This window comes from Nerophis lumbriciformis, linkage group LG13 (assembly GCF_033978685.3).
Source record: "Nerophis lumbriciformis linkage group LG13, RoL_Nlum_v2.1, whole genome shotgun sequence".
In the NCBI taxonomy this organism is placed as follows: Eukaryota; Metazoa; Chordata; class Actinopteri; order Syngnathiformes; family Syngnathidae; genus Nerophis; species Nerophis lumbriciformis.
The window spans coordinates 30,434,548-30,456,139 of NC_084560.2; the positions used below are offsets into that span (position 1 = coordinate 30,434,548).

Here is a 21,592-nt window from a genome sequence, read left to right on the forward strand (position 1 = left end):
TATATGATTACCAGTAATGTCATGTCATTTCGGGGAAACTTTAGAGCCGTCTTGATTCGTCTTCCTGTATCCCTTGCCGACATTTGTCTCTCAGTTTATCAATAGTTGCCATAGACAGACTCCCGGGCTCAGCAAAGATTTTCTGCATGAAACACAAAAAAAACAAAAAACATTAGTGATTGCTCCTCATGCCTGTCCAGCGTGGGAGCACCGAAGGTGTACCTGCATGAAAGTATGGCAGTCCAGCGTGAAAACTCCACAGGTGATCTGTTTGAAACACTGGCACACATCCTGCAAAGAGCGAGCTCGCAGGATTTCCGGCTGGTTGTGTCGGATCAGAGTCAGTGCCACCCGGAAAAGTACTTTGGAACCTTCGTAGAAGAGACAGTCCCAGATCCGTAGGACGGTCTGAAAGCACAGCGACATTAAGAAACACCCGCTACCTCAGGACCATTGGAATATTATAGCCTCGCCTCGATGGGCAGAATGTCGACGTAAAGACAGATAAACCAACGTGACACCACCACACTCCATATGCCAGGATACTGGTCCATGAGCTGGCCCACAGCTGGAGCTTTGGTCTTCACCAGCTCCTTAAGAACCTCCTGGTCCGTCCTCAGGCCCACCATGGCCGGACTGTAGTAGTCTACCATGACACAACATTGTAGGTTATAAACAAGGTTGTTTATTCTGGTCATTGTTCCATTAGCTTTCCATGAGAAGTAAAGGATATAAAAAATTTGATAAATGCTCAAAAAATTGCCTAGACCAGGGATGTCAAACGTGCGGCACGAGGGCCGGATCAGGCCCGCAAATAAGTTTTATCCGGCCCGCGGGATGAGTTTGCTAAGTATAAAAATTAACCTGAAATTTTTGAATGAAAAAAACAGCTGTTTTAAATCTGTCCACTGGATGTCCCAATAGCAAATATTTATATATTTGTAGATGATGCTACATATGTACAAAATAAACCACATGATGTTAGTACATCAGTCGAGTCATCAAACTACATAAATAACATACTGTCATTTGATTTTGATATAATTGTTTTATCTTGATAGATGGAAAATTAACACCAATGAGTTGACTGATGAACATTATCACATAATTTATTCAGAAAATATAAAGACAAAGTATATATACTATTAATCGCAATAGGAGATTGTAAAAAAAAAAAAAACAACATTATGATTTGTACAATTTCAGAATGTGCTTGTTCTTTTTTTTTTTTTTTTAAAGAAAACAATCTGAAGTTGTCTTTATTTTTTACCAGCCCGGCCCACTTGGGAGTAGAGTTTTCTCCATGTGGCCCCCCATATAAAATTAGTTTGACACCCCTGGCCTAGACATTTATTCAGCAAGCGGAACTGCATGATTTCTGAACATTTCTGGTATTAATCGCATTTAATTTGCCCCTGGTCCATCAAGTATTTTAATCGGATGTGTTTAAAGTGGTGTGCCAGAAGGCTCTCATTTAAGTTTTTTTATGGTATTATTTTGAGGTACCCTTTGCTAGGTACCTTTTAAAATGTGTTTTTGAAAACCTATAGTTCATCTTTAGTACACTAAAGTCTACCTGGAAGTATTTTTCCCAGCAATGCATCCATCAGCCAGAAGGCTTTTTCCTCCTCCTTGGTGATTATAATGATGTAGCCTGCAATAAAGTTCATCCCCTGGAAGAATGAATGGGGATGAGTGATGAAGGTAAGTGTAAAGAACACATTTTTGTTTGAAGATCATTTGTGCAGATTTTAAGAGGTTCCATCATTCTAAAAACACCGCTGATGTTCGCAGTCTTTACCTGACAATACCCCACATCCGTATTATGGTGTCCATATGCCAGCAGCACATTATGCAGTGCCTTCAGCAGGCCAGGCTCTGCTTGACTTTGGAAGAAGACATTGTCAGGGAAGGTCCTGTGGACGTCTTGGATGAAAAGTATTTTAGATCATGTCGAGAAAAAGAAAAAAAAAAAATACACTGGTTGTGAAAGGTGATGCTTGCACCTAAGTGGATGGTCTCTGTCAGCCTGGGGTCATGCTGCATGTCCAGAAGAGAGCGGTAGTAGCCAGGCTTGCTGTCCAGTCGCTCCTGGGCGCCACTGGTTGACATCCACACTTTGGCACGGAGCTCGCTGGGTACGCCTTTACGCACAAATCTCTTTACTAACAATAAATGGTTATGGTTTGAGTTTATTTCGAACATGCATGTAATTACAACATGATACAAAGACCACAATTATTGTTTTAACCAGAGGTGGCATACTTTTGGTACAGTACAGAGATTAATTGCATTTTTTCTATCAGGGTGCAGTTTTGTTCATTAAGCCCATGTTTCATTGTTGTTGTATTACATTCCCCCCCGAGATCCTCTTTCTCCGATAATATTTCCTCTCAATATTTATATTTACAGGCTCTTATTTTGAAAAGCGTATTTTATTTGTTCGCTTCATTTCCTGTGGCACATCCGTCTTTTTTGGTGCACGCGCTTTTTCTTAGGGAGTGTAAACAAGTCACGGTACGTATTCTTATTTGTGTCAAAAATGTTTTCAAAAAAGATGCTGAATATTATTTTATTAGGGCTGCATTCGTTATTTTAGTACGGAGTAGTGTTTTTATTAACGTGCGTACGTCTAACTTGAGGAATACCAAAGTTTTGCTATTTACATGCTACTTAAGAGAAGGCTCACCCGCCATTTTTGTTATTTTTCGTCTCCATTTATTTTAGTGCTGTGAATCCTGTATAGTTTTTATGTGTCAAAAAATGTATTCAAAAAAGGATGGACGGTGGTCTGAATATTATTGTATGACTGTTGTATTCTTTTTTTTTGGCAAAGGGTGACGTTTTATTAATGTGCGTACGTTTAACTTGAGGAATACAGAACTTTTGCTATACTTACATGCTAGCTAGCTACTTAAGCTAGGCTACACAGTAAGATAAGGTCCTCCCGCCATTTTTGTTATTTTTTTTTGTCTCCATTTGTTTTTGTGCTGTAAATCCTGTATCTATAGTTTTTATATATTTAACTGATAAACTAAGGCACATATTTGTTTAGTTAAACGGATACTTAGACTTAGACTTCCTTTTATTGTTATTCAAATTTGAACTTTACAGTACAGATAAGAACAACATTTTGTTGCATTAGCTCGTTGTAGTGCAGGATAAAAGAGCAATAAGGTGCGGATATAAATAAATAGATTACTGTACAGATACAGCCTTGTACCTACGATATATATCAAATATTGTACAATTGTCATATCAAATTGTTTTTCTTACAACAATATTTGATCAAAAATGTCCAATTCCTGTCTAGTGCGTGTATTATTATTTTATAGGGATGTCCGATAATGGCTTTTTGCCGATATCCGATATTCCGATATTGTCCAACTCTTTAATTACCGATACCGATATCAACCGATACCGTTATCAACCGATATATACAGTCGTGGAATTAACCCATTATTATGCCTAATTTGGACAACCCGGTATGGTGAAGATAAGGTACTTTTAAAAATAATTAATAAAATAAAATAACATAAATAAATTAAAAACAATTTCTTGAATAAAAAAGAAAGTAAAACAATATAAAAACAGTTACATAGAAACTAGTAATTAATGAAAATGAGTCAAATTAACTGTTAAAGGTTAGTACTATTAGTGGACCAGCAGCACGCACAATCATGTGTGCTTACGGACTGTATCCCTTGCAGACTGTATTGATATATATTGATATATAATGTAGGAACCAGAATATCAATAATGGAAAGAAACAACCCTTTTGTGTGAATGAGGGGGGAGGGAGGTTTTTTGGGTTGGTGCACTAATTGTAAATGTATCTTGTGTTTTTTATGTTGATTTAATAAAAAATGATAATAAAAAAAACCAACAAAAAAAACAACCGATACCAATAATTAAAAAAACGATACCGATAATTTCCGATATTACATTTTAACGCATTTATCGGCCCCGATATTATCGGACATCTTTATTATTTTAGGTATAAACTGTTGACATTGTGACATTTCGTTGATGTATCGTGATTTGATCCAAAATATTTTTGTAACATATATTCTGTTATGTAAGCGAAACATAGTATTGAAGTTCCACTGTGATTCCCATGTCGCGTGTATTCATGTATTTGATCTACGTTACATAGATGTTACGAGGTGTCTTAGATGTTATATTACAAAGGCTCTATCGCAAGCTAGGATTCCAACTCCTAGTGCACGTGTTAACTTATTTGAGAACATTATTACGATTAGTGGTCAGTACCTAAACTCGGTTCCATAATGACAATGATTACCATGAATTGATTACGTGGACCCCGACTTAAACAAGTTGAAAAACTTATTCGGGTGTTACCATTTAGTGGTCAATTGTACGGAATATCCACTGTACTGTGCAATCTACAAAAAAAGAAGTTTCAATCAATCAAAAAACACTGGTGCCGACACAAAAAGGAGTAACAAGAGCGTAAGAAAAGTAGTTATCAGTGCCTTATTTCAGTGTTAAATTAATGCAGACTCAGCCACTTGTAGTAAGTGTTTCAATGCGACATCATGCAAGTAACGTCTTGTTGGTAGAAACACAGAGTCTGACACTTTTTTTAAGCTTTATTGCTGACCATAATATGCCAACAGCAACTTTTTTTACTCAGCCCCCCAAAGCGTCTACCTTTTTCCCTCTGGCGACCCATCACTTTTTCTGTTGTGTACTCATGTACAGTGTTGGTCTAATCTTGAACAGGTTTTTGATGAAAATGACATTTCGTTGTACTTGTACAATGACAATAAAGAGCATACCATACCATACCATACCATACCATACAGTGTGGAGCTACTCTCCTAAGCTAATAATAATCACCTCCATTACGGCAAATAAACTACATTTGTATCTTAAGTATTACCGTAAGTATTATTTTTACTGGAGGACGAGGCTGAGCATATTAGGCATATGGGAAGAAAACAAGGAATATTGTTAAACCGTCAGTAGCACTCACCATAAATGAAGAGAATAATGTATCGTTGATACAATTCAAATGATTTGTCATTTGCAAAGATTAAACATTTTATTACTAGAAATGTCCCTAGTTTTAAGAGCTATTTACTTATTCACTCATTGAGTAATCTTATTGTAGCATGAATCATTTGTTTGTTTATTCTACTTAAAAAATGTATGAAATAACTATTCAAATAAGATATTTTGGTTTTGCCCACATAGAAAATATTTTTTTAAAGATCATCTCGAGGATGCTTAATTTGAGAATTGCAAGTTGAATAATGTTTGTACTTATTTCTATCTTAAAAGTCTTGCTAATTCTAGATATACAAATCTTAATTTAGGATGTTTTATAAAGTAAAATTATCTGTGTATGTAGCTGGTTAATTTCACTAGTTTTTTTTTTTTTTTTGTAGTAAAATCTAGTTTAAAAAATCTTAGTTCTGTTTTTCAGTGTACACATGATTGGTATTGGTATCGGGTGAACTCATTAAGGGATGATCGGTATCGGGATGGGAAGCATTGAACCCCAATCGAAACACCCCCCTTTTTACTTAAATGATCTTGATGTATAGTAATTGCTGTATTGTGCTGTCATCCAATTATCCTAACGTCATCGTATTGCAAGCTACTGTGTTTGTGTAATACCTGTCCAGTCCTTCTTGACATGCGGTTTCTCTTGAAGGAGTTTGGACCACCTCATGGACCGTCTGTTGAGGACACCTTCATACCTGTCCATCACTTGGCTGTAGGACTCCACATGGTGACGCCTCTCAAAGCCGTACGTGTCTGTGCTGCTGAGGCAACGTCCATTGGTTATTACACATTGTAAAGAAGAAAAGGGTCAGCTTTCCTCCTCTGTCCACTCTTCTTTCTTTTTCTCATCCCTTGATGACAAGCACTGCCTCCTCCTGGCTTGTGTTTCTCTGGCTGGGAGATCAAATGCCCTGACTGGTAAGTTTTAAGTTACTTTTATGGTGAAAAATAACCAGCTCGGAAGTCAAAACCCTGTGAATCAAACAGGGTATAAAGTCTGTGATGTTCTTTTGCATAGTCACTGCATGTGTAAATTTGAAGAGCCCTGCTGCAAATGTTAGTTCTCATATTCCGCTGTCAAAAATATCGTCAAAGAGGGAAAGATACATCCATAAATGCCTCTTACCTGTCACTTTTCCCCTTTGTATCTTCCTCCATTGCTCCAATGGCAATAAACAGGTTGCACTGCACAGCAGAGGCTATTCCATATGCGCTCCTATCAAGGTAAAAACCAATAAAGACACCTGAGCGTCTAATGTCTCACCTTACAGAATGGACTAGAAGGGGAGGAACTGCAATAAGAGACATTCAAATGACATCAATTTGCATAGAAAACAGCTCAGACTTGATTTGGAGGATATTTAAAGGGCAACTGCAACTGGAATTTTGTCTGTCGTTCACAATCATTATGAAAGACATGACCACGGATGTATTTTTTTAATGCATTCTAAATAATAAATAAATGCCATCAAAAGTCCGCTTACAATGGAGCCTACGGGAGCAGCTCTATTCTGTCTATAAAGCCCTTAAAAACATCCCAACACCTCCATTAAGGTTGTATATACATAATGTAAGTATATATGTAATATAGTAACAGGCACATTTATAATAACATTTAATATTTACGTATTTTGAACATTTTAAGCATACGCGGCGCATTAATTTTAAAACCGCATCACAACGTTCAGTTTTTTTTCAACATTATGACTGATTATTACTCACTGCAGACTTCACGAGAGCCAACAAACATAATACAACATCACTTACTGTACAAGGTCTGCTGTCATTAGGATGCCGACTCCTAGGATGTTCATATAATCCCATTTAGATGATGAATGACTCATAATCTTCACGAAGAAAAGGGAGGTGGAACCAAATGTTTTTTCATGTCGTTCTCGCCATTTCTGAGTTTAAGTTGGCTGTTAAAGTATACCAACTTGTCAGAATACATCCTCGTCCTTCTACTATCCAGGTGAGAGGCATGATTTATGATCTACAATAAAGTTTGACAAGCAAGAAAACAAGGAAGCAGCTGATCAGTCGATCATTTCAACAACGGCGCCGCTATAAATAGTTTGTCTGTGTTAGCGTTTATAATAACAATATCACTAATACTTGGTCAATATTCAAGTCACGAAATGTAAATTAAGTATTGTTGGCGCTTTTTGGATGGTTTTTATTTAGTTTTATGGCAGGAATAGAGGACCTCCCACTGTCTCTGCTGTAAACAGACTTTTATTTATGTTTATTTACCAGTTAGAATGCATTAAAAAAAAAAAAATACATCCGTCGTCATGTCTTTCATAATGATTGTGAACAATAGGCAAAATTCCAAAAAAAGTGCAGTTCCCCTTTAACACTAAAGCACAATTTATCCTTTTGGATGCCCTAATATAATACAAACTAAGGTTTCTTAACCTTTTTGACCTCGGGGCCCAACTTTTCCACTACAGAGAGGTCCGGGTCCCACTTAAATATTAACACTGAATTAGTAATCTTGCTCTTGATTTTAATCATATTCAATCATTTATACACTGAATAAATCTTATTAAACCTTGTCAAATATATGAAACCATGTGTTAATCACAAAGAGTATTACCAAGGCTTAGGTCATGCCGATTACAAAAAAAAATACTAATGCAATTTACTGCAAAAGAAGCAACTCATAAAAAATAAATTTAGATACAATTACAAAGTGCTAAAATAAATACATTCTAACGAGATTGATAATAAATAATAACAATGAATATGTTTCTTAAATAAACTCTAAGTAAAATTTTAAGTGCAATTGAAAATACAGCTTCACCACTTTAGTCATATTTTTTGCACTTAAGAAAGTACTCTATGACTTTAGATCCAGACTTCTTCTGTTTGTTTGAGATTGTCATTACTGCCAGAAGTAGTGGAAATTTGTATCGCAACTTGAGTAGTGTTGCGACCCATGCGAACTACAGCTGAGAAACAGATATTTTTTGCCAGCCCTGTATGGGGCGCTCTTGGCCCAACAATGGGCCCCGGCCCCAGTCCCTTGCCTGTCCACAGAATCAGCCGTGTCCGCCCTAGGCTGGAAGCTGTTTATTTTTGTTTTTTTAATATTTTTTACAGGTAAAAAATAGGACGATAAGTGATCAAAACAAAGGCTTGTTGACTAAGACGATTCCACGTAACTGACATGTTAGTTAAAGTATAAATATAAGACGAAAATGTTGACAGAAATGAAATTCAATCATATTTAATTTTGTCTTGTAGATGGGTAGGAATGAGAGCCAATCCGATGTTTTTCCTTACAAGATGAGGAAGTCACTGCCAAAAACAAAATGTGTGTACTTAACTTTGTTCCACACTTGTTCGTAGTATCTGTACACCTGGGACAAAATGAGGAGTAGACATGTCATTTTTACTGCTACGGTGCCATCAGCAGGCGAGTCATCGATCGTGTCATCTACACAGCTGTTAGTTAAATCTATTATCTGATGCTTCCGGTGTTTGGCCAAAAACTGATTCCCGTGATTCAAAATAATATTTGGATATTGACACATCGCATCTGTGGATCTCTAGTAATTTATGCACAGATGAGATGTGTCAATATCAAAATATTACTTTGAATCCCTTTTTGGCAACCAAGAAATACAATAATTTAATGAATACAGCCAAACAGTTTATTAACATGTATTATGTGCATAAACAACTAAGAGTTAATATTGTATGTAGCTTTTAAACAAGAAAGAGGTTTTAGCAAATTAACAACAGAAATGGCCGACTCTTTTATTTTTCGAACATGATAAACACCTATCCTTACCATAAGCACGAATATAAAGTGCTTGTCTTACATGTAGTAGTCAGTTGTGAACAGACAAAGCCCCACCAGGGCAGCTTTAACAAGTGTGTGCGCTCCGGCGTCAGAAATCAAATTTTGGCAGGGGTGCCCCTGAAAAAATGTAATGCCCCCCCTTAAATGTTTTTCTGCAGCCGGGTCTGCCTGGTACTATGGTTAATAACCACTGACATAAACAATCAGGTTCATTGTTATTTTCATCTGGAAAAATGTGAACAATTAGCTTTATGTGCATGTTTTTGAAATGTGTAAGGAAGCATGAGTATTTGAAGAAAACCAACACATGGGAAAGAAAGAGCAAACTTCATGAAGAGATACCCAAGCAGGAATTTAAACCTTGGATCTCCTGTAGAGGTGGAAACCTTTGGGCACCTCACAATTCGATTTGATTCAGGTTCTCGGGGTGACGATTACATTCAGAATCGATTCTAGATTCAACTCAATTGTTTTAATATATTACTTGGTAAAAGCTTCTAATAACAGGCTACAGGTTACAATAGCTCCTTTTGGCTGATGATGTACTTATACGAGCAGTCTTGACCTAAAAAGTGTTTTATATAAAAATGTTTAAATACATTTTATTTACAAAAGTCACTGAATGGTATTCATTCCAATAAATTAAATTATAGCAACTCCAACTCCGACCCAATCCCAGCTTACAAAGCAAGACATACAAATGCAATTCTAAAACTAGGAAAACCCTAAATGTATAAAAGCACGGTATCAATAGTAGTAATAATATCAATTATAGTTAAGTGTTAGAAATCCAAAAAATCTTCTTAAAAAAATTGGACCAAATGAAAATTATATATATATATATATATATATAAATGATTCTCAAAAAATATGAATCGATATAGAATAGGAATAAATAAAATAATATATTTTACGCACCCCTAATCTGAATGTGAGTCCAACAAATTAAAGACTGTTCCACATTGTGACCTAAACATTTCTAAACAAGAAAGCACTCGAAGATTGCCTTATCTCCCAATATTACATTACCTTTTTAAAAAATTGTGAATTCAGACGGTGACCCTGATCGCCCCCAAAAACCTAATCACTTGTTCCTTATCCAAGTTCGGACATTTCCTGAAAATATGTCTGACAAACCCCAGTGAATACTGCTCGTGCCGGTAAAATGTAGCACAAAAAAAGCATAGGGTTTTCTGCCATTTCAATACTTTTGTGTCCTCTTTTTAGGACATAGGTCTGGTAAATGTTCAAACCCTCACTAGGACCCCCCAAAAAGGCCAGATATTTACCTAATTTTCAAACCAAACTTTTTGCAATTACAAAAATCTACAGTATAATCCCATTAAAATGCAAACAAGCCCAACTTTGAACATTTACTGTATATTCTAAATTGGCCTCTACAAACTTCCCATGAAAAACACTATTAACCCAAATATAAATCAGTTGTTCCTATGTATTTTATTTGGGATCTAAAGATGTACACACACCAGCAAGGGGCACCAAGTGATGTATCCCCTGAACAAGTTAGAGCTTTTCTTCCTGTCAGTCACTTACACCGGTGACTTGTGGACTTTTGACAATTGGGTGTTGAAGTAGAGGAGTGGTCTTCTTCATTTACAATGTTTTAAGCTCAACATGCTATGGTGTACCGGTATATGTGATACAATCAAAACCTTGGTCGATGTCAAAATGCCCTTGTGGAATTATGGGAAAAAAGCTCATGCTTTATTTGATCCGTGTTAAAATCAACATTATATACTGTACTTGCACGGATTAACAAGAAATGGTCACTTTCACTACCTGCAGTAACATTGGACAATTGGCTTGTCCCATTCACTTTTAGTAAATGGGTAGTTGAAAAGTGACAATGTCTGCCTGGTAGATTTGGCAGGACAATCTGAATGTTCAGAACTCCTTCCATGTCAGCGTTGTACGGTGCTGAGTTGTTGCCAATTTAGCTGAAGTCATGTTCTTCAGATGGCACATGAGTTGTGACTGAATCAACAGTGCCTCTGCTGGTTGTAGCCATGTAGTGCACTTCGTCTTGAACACAATCATTACACTCTACCATACTCTTGTTGAACCAATGCAATAATATCTTCATCCCTACTTGGAGACAACTTTCCTTGGGGAAAAGAAATGATAAGCAAAGTTGAGGCCAGCATTGTTTTGACAAGTACCACTGAAAAAAACATGATGGCTTTACTTGATCCAGCATGAGGTAACAACACATACATATGGTGACAATATTCTCCACCTAGACATGACATACAATATATCTCTATATATCTCTATATACAAAGATATATAGAGATATATATATATCAAAAACCATGACTGTACATAAAAGCATTTATAAACTCAACATATTTATATTATTCTTCATATAGCTCTTTGTAAACTGTCTCAGTAGATACAGTATGTACGGTAAAGTCTGTTTTCTGATGTTTTTTGTGTGCTGGTGGTGTTGCGAGCACCCTGTCCACAAGTCATAGTTTTGAGCAAGCTTGGAAAAAAACTCTTCTTTTTCGTACAATCTGCCAGGTCACAGCCCGTGTTCTGCCTGTGCTGTGTCAGCGTCCGACTCGTAGCGCAGTGCGGATGCAGGAGAGCGAAAATCCAACAGGGAGAGCCAGAGAGGACTCCGGCGAAGTGGCAACAAGGTAGGAAAAAAAAAAGGAGGCTGCTTCTCACGGTTGATAATTTCAAGTGCTTCTGTTGTCCTTTGCCAAGTCCACTATGTTTTTTGTAACTTTTTTCCAAAACAAACCCCAGAGAACTATGTAGTCGCTGTAAAAGAAACAGTCCGTTTTTTTTCTTAGAGAGTTTTACGTTTTGTTCCTGTTACAATCGGTCGAGCAAATTCCACAAAGTCGTCTATGAGGACTGGCCACGCCCCTAAGGAAAGAAAAACATGAGATATCATATTAGAACACAGAAAATCACATATTAATTGTACAGCAGGACATTTTTTTGACCGCTCTATAACCCATTAAAACTCTCATTAAATAATAAAATAACATTATATATGAAATTAATTAGAATGAATAGAATTTTCCTACATGTTTTAAAGACTACAAAAAGATATAAATTCCATGTGGTGAAAATAATTGGTACAAATAAATAAAATAATTGTCCTATGCAATGAAAGTCTGATGGAAATGAGTATAATTTAAAACTGAAGAATAACTTTATAATAAATCAAAAGTAAAACTAGCTACAAAAGTGATGAAAATGTATCAAATATTTATATTTAAAAATAAATGAGTGAATGCCACAATGTATAATGAAAATAGCTGTGGAAATGTTGTATGTTTTTATTTTAAAATGTTCAAGCTGTTAGAGTTTGGATATAGTCTTCCTTCGCGGTTTAGTAACTACGGTCTCAGTGAATCACAAAGTTTAAAGTACCATTGAGTAAACTGAGATTTAAGTAGCCATTTAAGTTGTCATGCTGAAATGACGCAAGTTTTAGAGTGTGTGAAGTTCTTTAATAGCATAGGAAGTGTTTATAAGTGTGTGGAAGCTGTTTGGAGGTCTTATATAAACTTTAAATGCATATAATATTCACACAATAAATAACTTCCCTACTTTGCGGAAGATCACCTAACTCCAGCAAACATCGAGGTAACACTGTTTTCTTTCCCAAAATTCCTTTAAAAAAGTAAGATGTACGATTTCTAGGTTTAATGTTTAAAGTAAATACAGTACATACCTGTATTTTGTTTAATAGTAGATAAGATCCCTAATGCCCTGTGATGAGGTGGCGACTTGTCCAGGGTGTACCCCGCCTTCCGCCCGATTGTAGCTGAGATAGCCTCCAGCGCCCCCCGCGACCCCGAAGGGAATAAGCGGTAGAAAATGGATGGATGGATAAGATCCCTAATGTCGGTAACGCACTCGGATTGCTGTTTTTCCCAGTATTCCACAACTAAAAACTGTTATTGTAATTTCAAAAGCGATGAGGATTCTGAAATATAATTTCCCTCAAAAACCTTTTTTTAAAAAAAAAAAAAGGATTTTAACTATCCCAAAAGTGCACATCACTTTTCCTACCATTTGAACATTCCATTACAAGAAATCGGAAAACAAGATTACTTTTTTTTAAACTTTTTTTAACAGCTAACTACTGTTAATATCTAATACTAATACATTCTGAGAACCCCCCTATTGTATTGATCCAGTTCAACTTACGCACCCTCCTCATCGTAGTTGGACATGTCATCTGCTATCATGTTACCAAAGTCCAACAACAGATTCCATGTGTCTTTAGGGATGGAGCGTTTATGGTGTTCCTGAAAACAGCATTGATAAGTTTGTAAATTTTTAGGAACCTGCACATTACATTTTGTTAAGCATTTTAACATAAATCTGGGTATTGGCCACTTAAATAAATGGCTTTTAGACAAGAGTTGTATAATTATTTCTGCCTTCATCAAGACACTAAAGCTCAGTATTGTTTACAACATCAGAGAGGTATTACTACATGAAGTATGTTAATTATTGTGGTTGTAGTTTGCACTGACGTTTAGACTCACCAAAAGAAATCTATTCCAAAGATCGAGGAACTTAAATCTTCCTAACAGAACCAGGTTCCAGTAAGCTACGGCCATCTCCAAGTCTACAAGCAAAACAACACAATTCAGAAACAATGATTTTATTCAAAGTACATTCCAAACCTTACCGAGCACAATGCACAAGGAGAGGTGAGGTCCAACATAGGGATGTCCCGATCCGATATTTGGATCGGATCGGCCGCCGATATTTGCCAAAAAATGCGTATCGGCAAGGCATGGGAAAATGCCGATCCAGATCCAGTTAAAAAAAAAACTCCGGTCCGTGTTTTCCAACGCACCTATTTAAATAATACATTCCACTTTTCTGCTGCTCCCTAATTTCCGTTCCGCATTTTCCAGCACACCTTCAACACATCCACAGGTCTGTGGATTCTCACGCAGTTGCTTTTAGCTGCTGGCATTACACGACAGGCTCTTCTCACTCTTTCCTGTGTCTCCTTCTTACAGACAGCAAGCGCACCTTCTTACACACGTCACACTGTCACGTCAAACGTCACATACGTATACGTCCTCCCCGAGCAGAGAGGTAGCAGCATGGCTAACGTTAGCTGTGATGCTAGCGCAGCCGTGTGACCATCGTTCCCTCTAAGGTGCGCGCCTGTGCAATTGCCACGCACAAAATCTAATAAAAAAATAAGCGCATAACATTTTCGACACACGGACACGACAGAGAAAACAGTTTTCGTCATCATTGTTCAAATATTGTAACGTCTGTCGAGACGCTTATCTCCATTCGGTGCCACACGTCCAAACCATCAAAATGCCGAGGCAAAAATTTCCAGATCAACACCGTATGAAAAAATTAGTGATATTTTTAGTTGTGATTTTCTTCTCTGCATGAAAGTTTAAAAGTAGCATATATTAATGCAGTATGAAGAAGAATGTTTTAATGTAGACATGCAAGCCTTAAAAGAAAATTTTGAAAATCAAGACTACATTTCCTGCAAATGGTTGCATTTCTACCCTATATTTTAACTTTAGATTTATTCTCATATCAAACTCTTTTGGCTGTCTTTTTGACACTTACATCCGGCGCCCCCCTCCACACCCTGGATTATAAATAATGTAAATAATTCAATGTGATTATCTTGTGTGATGACTGTATTATGATGATAGTATATATCTGATAGTATATATCTGTATCATGAATCAATTTAGACCCCGACTTAAACAAGTTGAAAAACTTATTCGGGTGTTACCATTTAGTGGTCAATTGTACGGAGTATGTACTTCATTGTGCAACCTACTAATAAAAGTCTCAATCAATCAATCAAAACACATAGAATCATCATACTGCTGTGATTATATGCATCAAGTGTTCATTCAAGGCTAAGGCAAAATATCCACATAGACATCGACGTCCCACTGGGGTGAGTTTTTCCTTGCCCTTATGTGGGCTTTGTACCGAGGATGTCGTTGTGGCTTGTGCAGCCCTTTGAGACACTTGTGATTTAGGGCTATATAAATAAACATTGATTGATTGATTGATTGATATATCGTGTATCGCAATATGGCCTTAAAATATCCCAATATTTAAAAAAAGTCATATCGCCCAGCCCTAGTTTCAATGATGCCATTTCTGTTTGTCATGTATAATTTTGTCTATTTTGTGTTTATCCTTGAATAATCAGGTCAGTTTCTTGTTACCAACCATTGTGTTAGTCAAACTCCACTAATTCAGCTGGCTAGTTGTTATCAAGAGTACTAAAACTCTTTTCAACATGATTCTGACAACTAAGTAGGCTAAATAACTTTAAACTTTAATACATGCTCGGATAGGCCAGTATCGGTATCGGTCAGTATCGGTATCGGATTGGAAGTGCAAAAACAATATTGGTATCGGATCGGAAGTGCAAAAACCTGGATCGGGACATCCCTAGTCCAACAATCAGTAATTACAACCTTTTTTCTCTATGACTTCTTTTCTTCTGACTTTGATATTTTTCTTCTGTAATCTAGTAAATGTTACAAGTCCTTTCAAATATTACTACCACTCCCTCCTTATATTGATGCAACTTTATTCTCAAAAACATTCACACTTCGCAGGATCCAACTTCATTTTTGTAAAATTAGGACTTTCCCCTGAAATGATACCATGTCACTCTTTTTATCTGTGACATTACAATTTCAATCTTATACAATTACAATTTACAGGTTGACCCTAAACTCTGGATACAGCAGATTTATCGTTATTGCAGACTTATTGCATCCAGTTCACATGAATTAACCTTTGCATCGCTGACATTAGAAATATAGTTACTATATTCCGGTTGAAAAAAAGTTGCTGAAAATGTGTTTACTTAAAACCATGCATAGTTATATGAAGATTCTAGTAATATTACAACTTTTTTGTATAATACTATGATCTTTTCTTATAACATAACTTTTGTTTCGTAACCATTCGTCCTCGTAAAATAAAAATCTGTTGTGCCATAACAAAATACTTTATTCTCGTACAATACTTTTTCTTATTATTATCACAACTTTATTGTGATAATTCGTTGAGGCTACCACTTCCTTGGTATCCTTCTGAGTGTTACATTTGATGATCAAATTCTATGACTCCCAAAAGAACGCAATGTTTGTTTGCTTTCCTTACCTAAACCCTTCTGCCCGGGATTTTTGGCAAAGTTAAAGGTGAACTGGTAGAAGTCCTTGAACTTCAGGCTGTCTTTCAGCTCCTGTTCCAATCTTGGCAAAATGGCCTTGAGTTTGTCGATGCTGTCACACCTGTGTGTGTGGGTGGTGGTGGGGGACAGAGAGGCTAGCTTAACGGCAAGGTAACCACGACAGCAAATGCCACATTAACCCATAAAGTTAATTACAATAGTGTCTACGTAACATAGGAAAAACTTAAAGAGGAACTGCACTTTTTTAAGAAGTTGCCTATCGTTCACAATCATTATGAGAGACAATAAGACAAAAGGCTTGTTTTTTTTTGCATTTCTACTTGTAATAATCGTTGTTACATTGTTATTGTAAGAGCGAACATTAAGGAACTATTTTGCTAGCGTAGTAACACATCGCCATGCTACGGCATTAGCCGTAAGCTAGCTTCTGCGTCAACAGCTGAATGGCTTTTGAGTTTGTTATGCACAACCCAATGCGATAAGACACCAATCTGTATTGACTGAACAACAAGAACAATCATATTGCAGTGTCTGTAAAGTTTTAGGCAACATTTCATGTCTTGTTTGTACAAAGCTAACTCAACAGCGTATGTACTGTAGTTGTACGGTGATGTACAGTACTTATATCATGATCAGTATTGTAGTGACTGACTAAATGGATAGTTGTCCGTTTGGTCAAGCTGGCCCGGGGACATTTGCAGTTGATTTGGGTAAGCACCCATTTATTTCTGTATAGATTGGCTCAAAGTTCCACTCGGCTTTCGTCTGCTCCAACAGATTCAAAAAGTTAAGGTTGTGAATCCTCATTTGTCCAAAAATAGTTCTTTGTTGTCTGTTACTAAGTCTGCCATGATTACAACACATACGCGTTTGTTTCCGGAAACGAAAATAAACGCGCCGAGGAAAGAAGTTCCGGTATTGCTTAAAATGACCAAAATATGGTAAATACTGTACATATTGTTATTAACGTGTCTGTTAGTCCATTATATATAGATTTGCAGTGTGTATATAAAATGTTTGATGGAGGATTTTGAAGTTGTTTAAGAGGGCTTTGAAGGCTACAATGGTGAGTCCTATTAGCCGCATCTTGCAAGCGTTTTTTTTAAAACATTTTTAAAATCCCCCTCAAAAAAAACGTGTGTTCTTGTGCCTCATAATGATTGAGAACGATAGGCAAAATTCCAAAAAAGTGCAGTTCCCCTTTAACTCTTGACACTCGAGCCACTAGCACCTCCCTTACTAAAGGGTTCTATTTTTACATACAGTATACTCATAGACCTTCCCATCTACAGAACATGTTTATGCTCAGCTTACCCCCTCGCTCGATGTCAACACTTACCCCAGCTCGCTCATGCCGTCCAGAAACTCCTTCTTGGTGAACTCGCACTGGGTGGCGGCACGAAACTTCCACGCCACCACCAGAACGCTGATGCTGGCCGGGTCCAGCGTGAGGTCGTCACAAAACTGCTGGATGCCCTCGATCCCGATCTTGTTCTCGTCCTGGGGATCTGACAGGCGACAATACAGAACTTTATGAAATAGGGGCTTCTACACTAATAGATGCTGGGTGCACAAATAAATGCCACTTCCCCTTTTTTTGCCTCAGGAAAAACTTCTCTCTCAAAGCCACTTTTCTACCAAGCGGTACAGTCCAGTGCAGTGCACTAAACTGACTTGGTTACAATTAAATCAATGTGAATACCTTGAAATAGCAACTATTAAATTGACATTTCAGTTTGGTACACTACAGTACATCCTGATTCAGTTAGCATTTTCACCACAGGTGGAAAGCGCTGCTCTGTCAATAAGGGAACATCAGAACTGGACAGTGTGTAACCCGCCAGTAAATGTAATCAAATAATAAAACACAAACATCATCAAATAATCTTTTAAAGCCACTCACTGATTGAAAAAGAAACCAAATGCACACCAGCATGCTCTTGCAGCCGTGTAGCAAGCGCTAACTCCAATAAACATCACAGCAGAGTCTATATTTCTTAATCGACGTAATGTTGAGGACTTATAGTGCTAGATTTATAATGCTATCCTTTGTGGTACTGAATTGTCCACCAACTTGTCGCTGTACGATGTAAATGACAATGATGATTTTTGTGTTCATGTTGTAGTACCTCGGTAAAACATTACTTATAGTATAAGTAATATAGTGTAAGTAATATACTTAATATACTTATACTATAAGTAATAGTGTATTGAGGTACACTATTATACACTATTACCCACAGTAAGTAATATACTTAAGTACTATATTTAATATACTATATAGTCTTAAGTATATTAAGTACAAGTATATTGCTTACTAAAAGTAATAGTGTATTGAGGACGGTACTACAAAATGAACACAAAAATCTTCATCGTAATTAACATCGCACAGCAACATGTTGGTGGACGATAAGTTAAAGTGATGAATGCGAAAAGATACAGCAATCAAAGAAAATATATTTTATTATCACTTTTATAAGAAGAAAGGGATTTCCGTTTGCTGCCACGTACTATATATTGTATAGGACGTATCTTATATCAAGATATCTCATAAGTGTCGTCATGAGATATTATTAGCAAAAGATCGTGCTAATATTGTACTTAGAGTTGCAGCAATTAATTGATTAGAAAAACGCTTTGATTAATATTTTGTTGTTTCGCTAAATTGTTCAAAGAATAATAAAATATATCAAACCTGGACCGTATGAAATGCACAAAACTTTGAATACGTGGGAATATTTTGCGCACAGCCGCTGCAATAAAGTGTACATGAGAGCAGTGGTTATGTACGTGTGTATTTGCTGCTGGCTGGCTCTACGCAGTGGTCTCGCGTTTCACGCTTGATTGCGCCATCGTGAGTAGCGACCGGACCCCAGTTTTCAGAGTTAAACTGGGTTTGCGTTGTTTCCACTACCACTAAGCACCAAAAACTCATGGCTTAGAACACATATCGTAGTTTATTCAGAATATCAAAATTTAATAAAGACTCATGCCACAAAAGTCCCCTGCAAAAAATCTACGGTGAGTAAAATGGTCATCCTAATTATAATGTAAGTTACACATTTATTAGTGCCAAATATTTTTTAACTGATCGATTCACACGCTGATTGTTTGAACCCAATGCCTGAATGCCTGGCCGTTTGTTTTTTGAATCACAAGTCGAATCCGAGCAGCCATGTTTACTCAAATTTTCCATCTTTTCCAACGCTAATTTCGTAAACAAAAAATACATCGTTAAACATTTGTTTTCTGTGTCTTTGTTTAGCAAGCTTTCCAATGATACCAACCTTTTTAAAATGGGGTAAATATTAAGAAAGTTATATTTTTTAACAAAAATATCAGATAAAATCTTGAGCTCCTTTGACTTTGTATTAAAGAGGTTGACCATAATTTAGTGCATTTTCACCAGTTTTAAAAGTCCATCACTTTTTAAATAATCATCGCAGACAACTTCTCACTGGAATCGTCTTTACGACACTTGTCTGAAAATATTGGTTTCATATGTATTTTTTATTTTGCATATACTGCACATGGAGGTTTGTCTGGGGGGCTGTGATCTTAGTGCGTTTTTTATTTCATTTTTAATAACGCACGCATGTCAAAAGTGCAGATTCAATGTTGAAAAAATAATGAAGGTTAGGGCATGCAGAAAAATAGTTGTTTATTTCAACTATTTTCCTTAAAATACACTTTGAGGCCCTAATCGCAGTCAAGTTGTGCCCCTACTTTTAAAGAGTGCATCTTTGGTGAGGTAAATATCTTGCTGTCGAAGTACCTGCTGAGCTTCGTGGGGCAAGTTCCTCTTCAAAAATTTACGGTTAAGTTGGAAAAGCTTGTTTTTCCGCTATCAATGATCAGTCAACTAAGCAACACACGGCTTTTGAATAAAAACTCCTTCCCCCTGCGGGCAACTTTCTAAGCAAACAGAGTAGATGTAAACAACTAGTCCAACATGTACCTTTATAGCGATTGTAGAGCTGCTCCAGCTTCTTGCGGTCAACGGACGTCCTCATGGACTCCTTGCAGTATAGGTCTGGGTTCTGGAAGTAGTTGTCGGTGGCCACTTCCAGCTTCCAGTCATTCTGTGTGAGGCAGTAGACGGCCGTCTTCTCGCCCGCCTGCGTGACGGACATGAACTGCCGCACCTTGTCCCTCTGCGCCGACTTCAGCTTATGCTGCAGGGGCGACAGGTCATACAGGCGGTCAAGGAGGGGTGAAGCCAGAACCCGCAGCACTGTCAACAACCCCAAATAAACACAGAGACAAACAAGCAGCCCCAGTAACACCTCCACAGACATTCACGCAAGTGTGAAGACACTTAGGACACACTGGAAGTGAATCCCGTCCAACTAAAGCATGTGCTTTTCAGATGGGGGAGTTGTTGACTAACTCATGTAATGGGATGCCATCCTGCAGTGTTCATAACAAACCCATTAATAGAGCAATGGTGAATTGGAATCAAGCTAATATGACACGTATATACATGTGAGGTTTGTTGCCAACCTTTAATTGCAGACTGTCATAAGGATTATTACGTGATGTAGCACTCTGACACAAAGTTAGTGTGGCGATTACTAGCAAATAGACGATAAGCTAGCATTGGCTACACACCACCGGCTAACGCTCATAACGTCTAGCTGCTAGCCACCGCTAATGTGTTATAACATGAATATTACATGTCAGCGTGGCCTTCAAACGGTGTTGTTTGTTTTGGTTTTGTAGCTAGTTAGCATGCGCGACTGTCAAACAGCAAAGGCTGCGGCTTGTAGCTACTAGCTAGCTTGCTCCCCAAAAATATCAACTGACCTTCCGTCAAAACAAGAGCGAACATCACACAGTGGTAACCGGACCAAAACGCGACACGAGCTGAACTTAGAGTAGAAAGAGGCGAGTGGGTCAGGTGTGTGACACATCGCTTCTCCGAACGCAATGAGTGGGATTGTTGTTTATTTTGGTTACCTACCATTTTCACACCCGCTATGTGACCACTTCGGTAGCCCGACCGCCGCTCATTGTGCGCATGCGCGGAAGTAGACGCGGAAAAAGGCTCAACTTCATATTATATTCTCTTCACGTTACGGTTTTGGTATTAGTTTATTTCGAACATGAATACGGTTACAACATCACATATTTCCACATTTGTTAAACTTATTTTAATCAACCTTAGCTATATATTACATTATTATTAGTTTTTTTTCCCCAAAAAAAAAACAAAAGATACACTTACAACCAGTGCACCAACCCAAAAAAACTCCCTCTCCCATCCACACTCATTCACACAAAAGGGGCTGTCTCTTTCCGTTATTAAACTTCTGGTTCCTACAATATAGAACAATATCTTGAAGCAAGGCAAGGCAAGGCAACTTTATTTGTATAGGACTTTTCATACACAAGGCAGACTCAAAGTGCTTCACAGCACAACATGTGGCACAACAAAGTGAAATGAAAGAAAATAAAAGCAAAATTAAAATGCAGACAATAAAAATTAAAACAGTGCGGACGTTAAAAGTTAAAAGATTTAGCTGAAAGCTAAGGTGAAC

General features: G+C 37.3%; 2 protein-coding genes across 3 annotated transcripts; both read right to left on the reverse strand.

Moving 5' to 3' along the window:
* Window positions 1–40: 40 nt before the first annotated feature.
* LOC133613974 (growth hormone-regulated TBC protein 1-A-like) lies at window positions 41–5,776 on the reverse strand. The gene is made up of 7 exons (XM_061971906.1): window positions 5,647–5,776; window positions 2,007–2,165; window positions 1,802–1,926; window positions 1,577–1,673; window positions 474–646; window positions 223–408; window positions 41–142 (listed from the first exon to the last, which is right to left on the reverse strand). Exons 1-7 carry the CDS (start codon window positions 5,735–5,737, stop codon window positions 41–43), a joined length of 933 nt encoding a protein of 310 aa, XP_061827890.1. The 5' UTR covers window positions 5,738–5,776.
* A 4,504-nt stretch (window positions 5,777–10,280) lies between these two features.
* Window positions 10,281–21,080, reverse strand: LOC133613489 (DCN1-like protein 2). Of its 2 annotated transcripts, none has more exons than XM_061971068.1 (7): window positions 21,016–21,080; window positions 20,011–20,227; window positions 17,392–17,560; window positions 16,022–16,152; window positions 13,384–13,466; window positions 13,044–13,140; window positions 10,281–11,743 (listed from the first exon to the last, which is right to left on the reverse strand). In XM_061971068.1, the coding sequence occupies exons 1-7, from the start codon at window positions 21,016–21,018 to the stop codon at window positions 11,664–11,666; spliced, it is 780 nt and encodes a 259-aa protein (XP_061827052.1). In that variant the 5' UTR covers window positions 21,019–21,080; the 3' UTR covers window positions 10,281–11,663. The 2 variants fall into 2 exon arrangements, with proteins under 2 accessions (XP_061827052.1, XP_061827053.1); XM_061971069.1 differs by lacking the exon at window positions 21,016–21,080 and adding an exon at window positions 20,859–21,006.
* Window positions 21,081–21,592: the final 512 nt, after the last annotated feature.